The 11,215-nt window shown below is 32.5% G+C and overlaps 2 protein-coding genes across 3 annotated transcripts; one reads left to right on the top strand and one right to left on the bottom strand.

Annotated features, from left to right (window-relative positions):
* The first annotated feature begins 40 nt into the window (after window positions 1-40).
* LOC106714748 (calcium uptake protein 1 homolog, mitochondrial) lies at window positions 41-10,895 on the top strand. Of its 2 annotated transcripts, none has more exons than XM_045678366.1 (10): window positions 41-411; window positions 755-881; window positions 1,603-1,762; window positions 2,181-2,218; window positions 4,869-4,983; window positions 8,854-9,014; window positions 9,343-9,478; window positions 9,605-9,710; window positions 10,025-10,242; window positions 10,638-10,895. In XM_045678366.1, exons 1-10 carry the CDS (start codon window positions 161-163, stop codon window positions 10,790-10,792), a joined length of 1,467 nt encoding a protein of 488 aa, XP_045534322.1. In that variant the 5' UTR covers window positions 41-160; the 3' UTR covers window positions 10,793-10,895. The 2 variants fall into 2 exon arrangements, with proteins under 2 accessions (XP_045534322.1, XP_045534321.1); XM_045678365.1 differs by lacking the exon at window positions 1,603-1,762 and adding an exon at window positions 965-1,124.
* Window positions 5,523-7,435, bottom strand: LOC106715050 (carbohydrate sulfotransferase 11). The gene is made up of 3 exons (XM_014508245.2): window positions 6,969-7,435; window positions 6,402-6,651; window positions 5,523-6,276 (listed from the first exon to the last, which is right to left on the bottom strand). The coding sequence occupies exons 1-3, from the start codon at window positions 7,167-7,169 to the stop codon at window positions 5,579-5,581; spliced, it is 1,149 nt and encodes a 382-aa protein (XP_014363731.2). The 5' UTR covers window positions 7,170-7,435; the 3' UTR covers window positions 5,523-5,578.
* Window positions 10,896-11,215: the final 320 nt, after the last annotated feature.

Raw genomic sequence — 11,215 nt, 5'->3', positions numbered from 1 at the left:
CATTTTTTACTTTTCACAACTTTCAACTTGACATTGTCAGTGTCAGGTGTCAGCTGTTAATGAATGTCGAAAAATGAAAAAGTATTTTTGATAACACTATCGTTACAAATTAAAATCCAAAACACAAGCTTTTTATGAGCAGTAAAGAAATTATAAACATATGAAAATGTTCTCTTTCGCTTCACGTTGTTGTACAACACGAGGAATACCAACAATAAGAAAATTTCCCCAAATTGGAGATGTGTCTAGAATTATAGTGCCAGGAAGTGTAAATAAAACCATGCAACTTAACAAGAATTATTTTACAAACGCACACCAAAATGAACATCAAAATGTTCATCGACTTTCATACAAATACTTCTTGTATTCTATTTTATTTAGTGCAGTTACTTATACATCTTATAGGATCTGGTAAGTTTATATTTTAGTACATGAAAAATTTTATTTTGATTTTATCTAATTATTAGTAAATCAAAATGCGAACGTTTAGATAGATGCATGGATAGAAGTTTGTTTAAAGGTATCCCCAGAACGGCTAAAGGGATCATCCAGAAATTTTGTGTAGATGTAGAACATAGTGTAGGGGATAACACATAGGTTACTATTTAAGTGTTTTTTTTATTTTGCACATATGGAGTGGCCGGTGACACCTAGTTTCCATATGTGTATGATAAAATTGTCTTTAGTTCAGACCGAACTAACTTTCATTATTTTAATATCATCTTTTTATGAAAATAAAATTCTAATATTTAAGGTTGGGACACCAAGTGTTTCCTGCTATAACTGCAGCTGAACAAATAACAGAAACTGATTCAGACAGTGAAGGTGATACAAAAAAGAAAAGATATAGGAAAGAAAAGATTGGATTTAGAGATAGAAAGGTAACCAATAAAACTTTTGTAATATAATTTTTTCTCATCTTTTTATTTCCACAATGGTAATTTTTTATTTTAATGCAATTTAGATCATTGAATATGAAAACCGTATGAGATCATATTCAACTCCAGACAAGATATTTCGTTATTTTGCTACTGTTAAATTGAGTATTGGAGAGAACACTGAAGTGTACATGACACCTGATGACTTCTTGAGAGCAATCACACCAGGCATGAAGCAGCCTGATGGTATTATTTCTTACTTTAATTTTTGGTTCGCTTTATGTATGGTTTTGCTTACTAACAGGGCTTAATCTGAAGGTACAAAATAAGAAAAAAATAACTTCAACTGTTTACAATATTTTCACTATATTGTATGGAAAAAACCAACAAAAAACTTACAATAAAGTCCATTAATAAATACTAACATTTGTGTTTAATACATTTGAATAAGTTTAAAAACAAATAATAAAAAACTTAATAGACTGCAAATGCTGGGCAAACTAACCATAATAAGCATATGTTGAAATGTGATTGTTATTTCTATGCTTAATCAGGGTGTATGTCAAAAGTTAATTGACAAGCATTTGGTTACTGAACCTTTCAATGGGTAGATACATATTGAATAACCCTGCCCTATGTTAATGTTCTCATCCCGTGAATATTAATAAGGTGGCGGTCATTACTAAACATGTCATATTTTTTATTTGGATTGCTGCGGGATCAGATAATCGAATATGAGAATCGTATGCGGCAGTATTCAACACCTGACAAGGTATTTAGATACTTTGCGACCCTACAGGCGCAACATCATGATCAGCATGAGGTTTTCATGACGCCAGATGACTTTTTACGTTCCATGACACCCGGAGTAAAACAACCTGATGGTAAATGATGATATAGTATTATTTTACCTGTTAAATTTTGTAGCTGTATTTAGGTAATGTAAACATTTACGTTTGTAATTTGTAGCTAAGGGGTTAATTCAGGTGATAGCTAAGAAAAAAAAAACTCCTTTTCCACTAGCGTGACTAATAACACCTATCCAGTTTGTTACACAGCTATTGGCTTAGTGGAATTTTTTATTATCTAGTTTAAGAATACGTAGAGTTACGTTATATAGAGTTTATGTTATGTAGAGATTATGGATTTGTAGCTGATATGTCTCCTTTTTCTTTCATCTATGCATACATGTTCACTGGTCATGGAAAGTTTATACAACTTTTCTTTTGTTATCCACCATTTTGGTTACTATATTCTTACATTTTGTATCAATAATAGACGCTAATAGTTATAATTTTACAGGTTTGGGTTTGGACCAGTATAGAAGATATGATCCTAAGGTAAGGCAATTTTTTTATGTTTCACCACAAAACAAATTACGTATTATTTTATACAATTTCTAATAAATGTATCATTAATTGATTATTAATGTGATCACTTGACTGCTATTTAATGTCTTGTTTTTAATTGGAGTTTATACTAGCTGTCGCCCTCAACTTTATCCGCGTGGAATTTAAAAAAAACCAATAAGGAGCCTATATCTTCTTCCAGATTATGTTCTACACCTTTGCTATATTTCATCAAGATCCGTTGAGCCGTTCCGGAGATACCTTCAAACAAACATCCATCTTAACATTCGCATTTATAATATTAGTAAGATTGATCTAGATAAGTATTCATTGAACTAGTGTTATGTCTAGGTCTAGATTGTTAATTATACTAAATTACATTTCTATGATTATTGTCGGTTAAAAATGTTCTGTTAAATTTTATAGAAATAGATTTTTTAATGTATTAATTGTTGAAATAGCGCGATATGAAATCAAAACTATATATTACGTGCCCTGATGCAAAATAGTTCGTCTTAGTATTTGCAAAGCGTAAAATATAGAAAGTAAATATTGGTAAAACGTTTAATAAAAAGTAAACCACAATTTGAGGAACATTTTAAAGTTTATTTTAACATAAGTGAAATTCTTTCATGACTTCACATCACATGAAAATTTTTAAAAAAATATTCTAAAAAACATTCGTCGCCGATTGTCGCCGATCGAGACCCTATGGTGGAAAATGAAAAAAATTCTCTGTTAAAATCCATCAAGATCGAAGAGCGACTTAAAGGCTAAACTCTTGGCAGTCTGGGACTCAATCACGCCTGAGGAGTGTGCAGCGTTGGTTGCAATCATACCACTTCGCATTAAAGCTGTCATTGAGAGCAACGGCGACACAACTAAGGGGTAGATGAACTATTTTGCGTGAGTGACAAGGGTAGACGAACTCTTTTGCATCGATTAACAATTAGTCGAACTATTTTGCTTATAACTTCTTCTAAGAATTTAAAACAGGATATGTATAAATTTAAAAAGCTAAAATAGTTGGTTGGCTAAAAAATTGCAAAAGTAACGCGATATGTGATAGTAGAACAGCTTAATATTTTATAAAAATATACAAAAATAATGAAGTTAAAAAAAACTCACAGAGAAAATTTTACTAGACGAACTATTTTGCACCGTGGCTCGTATTAACTATCCTATCTATTAATTTTAGTGTATTTGCTTACGATGGCAACATTTACATAGTCTTCTGATTAACTATTTTCACAGGAAGTATGGTTTTTTTTATTTTGGAATTTCTTTAAATATAAATACAAAAATAAGACTTTTTTTTATTAGTCACATCTAAGTAGTATTGATTTCACACGATTTAATCTATTAAGAAGATAGAAAAAATATATCATGCACGTCAATAACTATGTAAATAACCGCAATACATAACCTTTTTGTACGAGCATCGTTACTTAATCTACAATCTCTTAATCTACACGAGTATATATAAAAACTGACCTTCTATATTTCGAATACTACCGCACTGGCACTGTCTTTAATCACTCACACCACTTTCTTGTCTTTTCAGAACATCAATGAGGTACTGTCCTGTCTATTTTCTCTTCGCCTTTTCAGCTCACACTCTATTAATTCTTCTAGTAAATGCACAGATAACTTCCTTACCAGTGCTAAATAAACTCGAATTTCCTAGACTTCTTATAGAAATTAGAATTTGAGAGCAATGTTTTTTTGCACATGTTTTGTAGATTTTGGCTCAGTATTTTTTTTTAGTTTCTTGAGGGTTTAGCAAAGTTAATATTTTGAAAATAAGGAAGAAAAAGGAAAAAGAATAAATATTAAATTTTCATTTAATCTTTATTATTTTTCCGGTAAATAAGTAAAACGTTTTATTACATGAATTTTATTTTGCCCACCAGAGCGTTTAACAACCAGAAAACAGATAAGGTTTTTTTTGCGGGTAATAAATAGTTTGTGTGTAGCCATTTGTGAGACTAAACATTCTTAAAATTTTCTACTTATGTTTCATCATATGGAATGTGCCAGAGGTAAAATTACAAAATATTAGAAACAAAGTTAAAATCTACCAAATAACAGTATACCGTATTCATAAAATATTAATAAACAATTTTTTGTACTTTTTTTTATTAACAACTTCTGCTAAACCCTTATAATTTTATTTCACAATAATATATTATCCAATATTTAATTTATAAAGGTAGAAACAATAAAAACAAATGTAATATACACTTAGCTTACCCTATGGCATGATATATAGCTAAATGCGATTTTGCTTTGGATTAAAGAACCAAATTAAGTACATGCCACACTTTATCTATTTTTGGTAGCTAATAATTTATTTTTTGTTCGAATTATTACAAAAAACAACTACACAATTGAGCACATGTAGTCTTTAACAGTTTAGAAAAAGAAATCGCAACAAATTTATGAATAAAAAGCATTACAGTATAGATTATACAAAAATATTTAGTAGCTATTTATTACTGAATAGAATAGAAATAACGAGTAGGTGAATAGTAACTAATCTGCTTTAAAATTTAACTTGCTATAAACATTACATAAACATTCACAAACATACACAAACATTCATAAAATATTAATTATTTAAATTGTTTTTATTTTCAAGAGTATCACTCAACGACTTAACCTAGATCTTGACGAAGATTCGATTTTCTACAAGCTCGGCTCTTCGGGTCTAATCACTTTCAGTGATTACATCTTTCTACTCACTGTTTTATCAAGTAAGTGCTTTCAATTTCATTGAATAGAAATTCTCTAATAAATGAATAAAGAGGTTTACAAATGTGCATACATTTAGAATTAAAAAAGAAAGAGTAATTAAGGTAAAACACTATTTTTTTCCTACTATTTACCCTACTGACAAGAGGTTTATCGCGATTATGTTTTGATTTTATGTATGTAAATTCCACTGACGACCTAGAGCCTAGTGAGTTCTAGGAGTGAGGTGTTATTCTATTAGTCTTCATCCCCGGAGTGTCATATTTTACATCGGAACAAAGTGGACGTAAGAAATAACATTCTATTAGTAAAAAACGAATTCGAATCACACTCGCCATAACTTTTTTCTTACATTGCTAAATCAATTTTTAGATGTTTTCGTATTCTAGAATAAGAAAATGTTGTATATAACATTAAAGTTTATACATTATTTTCGACTAAATTTCATATTTTTAAAATGTTAGTCTGTTTCACAATGAAGCCAGTAGATGGCACTATTTTTTTCAATAGAGCCTCAGTCTGTCGGATGTTTTTGTTTTTTTTCTATAATTTAAGTTAGGTTAAACAAAAGGTTCTTTGGGTGCCATATATAGAAATTTAAAGATTTTTATGCCTTACATAACGTTTATACAAATTTGTTTCATATCCAAACATTTCGAAATCAATGCCGTATATACGTAACAAGTCATTAAGCATATTATCGTCTAGTTGTCCAAAGTAATGTCTGAGCAGGGCCGAAGTGTTCTTGCCATCTCGTGATTTGTTCATTATAATGCGAAGTCTCGTCCTGCGATTGTTCGCTCTCCTATCCAAGACTTGACCTAGTCCCAATTGCTGTATCACGTACGATGAATCTCTGGACAGAGTCTCAACTTTAGCTATTACCGTAAAATTGACTGCACACGGTGAACAAAATTGGTAATACGGCGCCCAATGTTCGTCGTAGACCATGTTAGGGCCTTCCGCCTTATGCTTTGCTATCAAGTATGCTACGAACTCGTAAAATGTTGGCCCAATACTCTTGATTGGTCCCAAAACTTTAACCGCTTCCTCTCTTTGCTCTGCTACGATACCTTTAGCGAGTTTTCTATAAAATGGCGGCGAGATGTATTCCAATTTGTCGCGATAAGCTGATAGTAGTCTGACGAATGGCTCTCGTACGACTAAAAGAGATATAACCCCAGGTGTAGTAATAGTATCTCTCAGCTCTTCTTCACTGGGCCGAGGGAATTTCTTCCGTGCTAACGTTAAAGGCGTCTGTTGGGTTCGTGCCAGAAACTTTTTGTCGTAACCACCTAAAATAATAAAGTAATATAATTATCACTTCTTGAAAAACTGTGCAATCTAGAGTAAATCGTTGTATTATATAATTAAGCTACTAATTATATAATTTCAACAGTTAATGACTTATTAAAATTACCTAAAATATTGAAATTGTATAACCACGAAGAGCTCGCAGCTTTGAAAATGTTGCACCACACCAGGTTGTGTGCGTGATCCACGAAGAACTCTTTGTTGTTGATCGTCTGCGAGTCGAGAGACCGGCTTCGACAGACATCCTGGACTCTGGCGGCTCGCGTCTCTAACTCGGATATCGTCACGTTGTCAGGTTCTAATAAATTGTTTGCTGTTTCGGCCGGGCTATCATCACCTAAAACTGGGCCTTGCATCTATAGAAAAAAATATTTGTATATTTCGCTTGAACTTCAAGTGAAAACGAAGTTATTATTAGTAGATCCTAATTCGAAGCAAAGCACGTTGGGAAATATTTCAATCAAAAATTTAGAAGAAAAATAAATAAAGCGAATCTAAAGTTCAAAAGCGCGGAGTCGATTATTTAAATTTTCACGCAAATGGAAGAATCCGAGAAAATACTGAAATCGAGGCTTTTAGTTCAATGTCTTAATTCGAACAGAAAAGTTACTATGTAATCACTTGTAAATCAACAATGTAAACAAACACTAAAAATAATGATCTTTAGAATTACCAGCCACTTAGTGTAATTGTCAGGTATAATAGACCAGTCCTTCGCTTGTTTGCTTTCTCCACTTTTGAACACAGTCAGTCTCATTACAATCATGTAGAGAGTCGCCCAAAATAAGAAGGCGGCGGTTTTCGCGCTGCATCTCAAGCAGTAGAAAGCTTTCGACTTCACTTTGGCTCGAACACGTTTCACGGAAAATAACATAATGCAACATGTGGGAAGAAGGAAAATACTGAAATTTGTAACACTTGTTTCTAATAACTTTATGAACGCATTGTTGTGTTTGTAAGTAATCTATAGGACATTGAGAATTGTTTTGGCAGGAGCACTTTCACGCAGCATCTCTGAGATCGTACGGACTGAGCATGAGCGAACTTAATGATTTTCTGTCTCGCTACGCATGTTCTAGACTTCCAGACAAATTCATAAATAACAAAAGTTAATGAAAATGCCAAAAATTTTTTATGTCAATTATTGCTAACAAAACAATTTAAAATGTCATGAATCCTAGTAAAACAACAAATTTAAACAGAGACTGAAGTAGCTGTCTCCTAGGTACTCATTGAAAGATTTGAAAAATTTGAAAATAGATTTCATTTTTTTACAATTTAAAAAAAGCAATATTTCTTAAAAAAAAAACAAGATTTATGTCTATGGAAATTCGAAAAGTTTAAACATTAGAACTGGAGACCTTTTTTTTTCGGCCCTCGTTATTGTAAAGTTCATGAAGCAAATGTACTTTAAAAAAAACAAATTATAATATAATATTATTACAGATTTTTTTAGTACTGAGGTGCAATCCTAATAAGATTCAAATGAAAGAAGTTGTCTTCTTTTTTATTGCAGTTCAATATATATGTATAGATTGACAAGGATATCTGACTCTGGGGCCATAAGTCAAACTAAATTATCGGATCTCACACTATTTGCTTGTGACACATTTTCATGTGCGAACACATCGAGATTACGTTACCTCGCTGGAGGCCTCAGTCGCATCCAAAAAGTATTCACCTTTTTATTGCGATTTTGGTTGGAAATTCGTAGATTTTTACTTATTGAATAAATACAATTCGTATTATTATTAGGTTAGATTTTTCACAATTTTTGACGTAACTTTGACAGTTATTTTTTTTATAAATAGCCAAATGCTTTATCTTATACAGTCTCACGTCACGTATTTTACTTATATAGAAATACTCTATTTAATTCGATTAAAGTTTTTTTATACCAAATATCGTGTTTATTTTAATTTTTATTGCGAAATGTTAAATTGATTAAAATAATAAAAACTGTGACATTCATATTGTTTAATTTTTTTAAATTTGGAAGAAACGTAACGAACGAAGTCACAGAACCGAATCAGTCAACCCCGACTCCAAGTGGTACTTTCTACCCTACCCCTAGAGTGTTTATGACAAGCCGGTGGCGCGGAGGGTTAGCAGCCCTCGCCTGCTGTAATAGGGCGCGGGTACTATATAGGTGCCCGCGCCTTGGTACGCTAGGGCGGAGGAGCTGCTCATCCCATAGCGCCGGAGCCTTTGCAAATTTCTCTTGTTAGGGAACCAAATTCTGCCCATTTCATATGGTTCTTTAAAAATAAGTAGAAAAAATGTCAAAGTTACGTCAAAAGTAGTCAAAAATCTAACCTAAAATAAGAATTTTATTTATTCAATAACTAAAAATCTACGAATTTCCGCGACTTTTAACTTTGTCTAGTAAGTCCTTAGATATAACTCTTTTCGTCATAAAAGTTGCAGCCGCTGACTTGCATGTTCCTAATCTAAAGTTTTACCTATTTGTTAAAAAGTGGAGATCAAATATTATTAACTTCATCTATGTCAATTAAGTTAGCAGTCATAGTTACATACGTCTATCCATCTCATTATAGCATCGCGTCGTCACTTCGAGATCGCGTTCCGCATGTTCGACCTGAACGGCGACGGGGACGTAGACTGCGAGGAGTTCGAGAAGGTGGCCGCGCTCATCCGCCAGCAGAGCAGTATCGGATCGCGCCACCGCGACCACGCCAACACTGGCAACACATTCAAGGTTTGAACTTATCAGTACACTTATAAGTCAAAGATACAAATTTAGTCCTTTTTTCCTTCTATTGGTTATTGTATAGTCGTAGTCTCGATGCGTACGGAACGCTTAAACGACTGTAGTTTTTAAGGTGCCATACCACCTGTGTCCTTGATTGTACACACCACAACATTTTGAGTTTTGGTCAATACAAAAAGAATGTAATTCAAACTTCCATCATAAATTGTAAATATGCGAGAGCAACATATCAATGTTTTTCAAGAAAATCTAAGAAGTTTATGGGTTCGGTAATTTGATATTATTTATTACAATAATTGCTTGCTTCCATTTCTAGGGTATTAACTCAGCGCTGACCACATACTTCTTCGGTCCGAAACTAAATGAGAAACTGACCATAGAAAAATTCCTCGACTTCCAACAGCAATTGCAGAAAGAAATATTGTCTCTCGAATTCCAGAGAAAACAGCCAGGTATAAAACGTTTTTTATAGCTTTAATTTTTAAATACTCTGCTACTAGAAATTATCGAATAATTTTTTTTATATATTTTTTAATTATTATGTATATATCCATTGAGAACTTTCTTGTAAATTCCAGATGAAAATGGTCGTATTACGGAGGCTGACTTTGCAGAACTGTTATTAGCTTACGCCGGTTACCCCGCTAAGAAAAAGGCGAGGATGTTAAAAAGGGTAAAGAAAATGTAAGTTACTTTTAAATATTTGTTACCTGTTATTCATCTCTATATTATTTTTTAAATGCATACTTTTTAAAACGTAAAATGTGGTACCGGCGTCGTGTGAGTCCTAGTATGTACACCTATATTGCTATTCTGACCTATGTACTGTCATAATTTAGTCTGACCCATGTCCACCAGTTTAGATAGCCTTGTCTGTCTTTACATATTGAACGCATTCACAAATTGACGTGTTATATTTGCAAAAATGACATTTCACATATAGAACGGCAGCCTTCAATCACCTCTACGATATTTCAAGTAAAACTCTCGCGTACTAGGTTCCGCGACCACGGAGTGGGTATCACAAAAGACGACTACTTAAAGTTCTTCCACCTGCTGAATAATATAAACGATGTGGACACGGCGCTCACGTTCTACCACATCGCGGGCGCGTCCATCGACCAGCCCACGTTGCGCCACGTCGCGCGCACTGTCGCACATGTAGACCTCGACCCGCACGTCATCAATGTCGTCTTCACTATATTTGATGAGAACAGTGAGTATGTCGCTTAAATAACGCTGTCGATCATGTCATGTCATCTTGTCGTTCCTCTCATTCTCTTTGAAAAACCAGAGACAACAATATCGAAACCCAAATTCAAATATGAAAATCCAATTCCATAGAAAAAAGATAATTATAGTTATTTAAATAATTTTACCTCTATAAAGCTGTATTGTAACTTGACTAATTAAAAACACAGCTTAAATACTTTTTTCATAATAAACCCATAGACAATACATTGAATTCAACGACTTACGTCTCGATTTGCCTATCTCAGTTAAATCCCTCGACGTATGTAAACATGGGCTTAACAAATCTGATCGTGAGCAAGACAAGAACTTTTATGTGTGTAATTTTAAATTAACTAATTTTAAATTATTTAATTATAGTGGATGGTCAACTCAGTAACAGAGAATTCGTAGCCGTAATGAAGAATAGACTACTACGAGGTTTAGAGAAGCCCAAAGATACGGGATTCGTAAAGCTTATGTACTCACTTATTAAATGCGCACGAGACACCAAACCTGCTTTACTCGATTTCTAAACACTTTTTAATTAAAATATTTTCGAATTTATTTCACGTACTGGTCATTACATTTTAAGCTCTATTCTTAAAGGTTAAGGATTATAATGCTATGATACCATAGATCAAACTTGTTACTGTAATTGACAATTTATTATTATAGTAAAAAAATTGTTATTTACTACAATTACGTTTATTGATGAGGCTATTAGTTAAAATAGCTTTACATTTAATATTTAAATATCTTTAAGTGGTCAATAAAATATTTTATTTATGTAATTTTTTTTATTGTTAAAATATTTTAACGACTGATGAAAAATATTTTGTTTAAAATAATATTGCTTGTTAAAAGAACAAAATGTTAGAACTTAAGCCATTATTTTAATGTTTTTTATATAGGAAATAACAAGAGGTTTTTTCTTTGAATATCACTAATTAATCAAA

The sequence above is a fragment of the Papilio machaon genome, chromosome 6 (genome assembly GCF_912999745.1).
Source record: "Papilio machaon chromosome 6, ilPapMach1.1, whole genome shotgun sequence".
Taxonomy (NCBI): domain Eukaryota; kingdom Metazoa; phylum Arthropoda; class Insecta; order Lepidoptera; family Papilionidae; genus Papilio; species Papilio machaon.
This window is presented reverse-complemented; position numbering and strand designations above follow the sequence as displayed.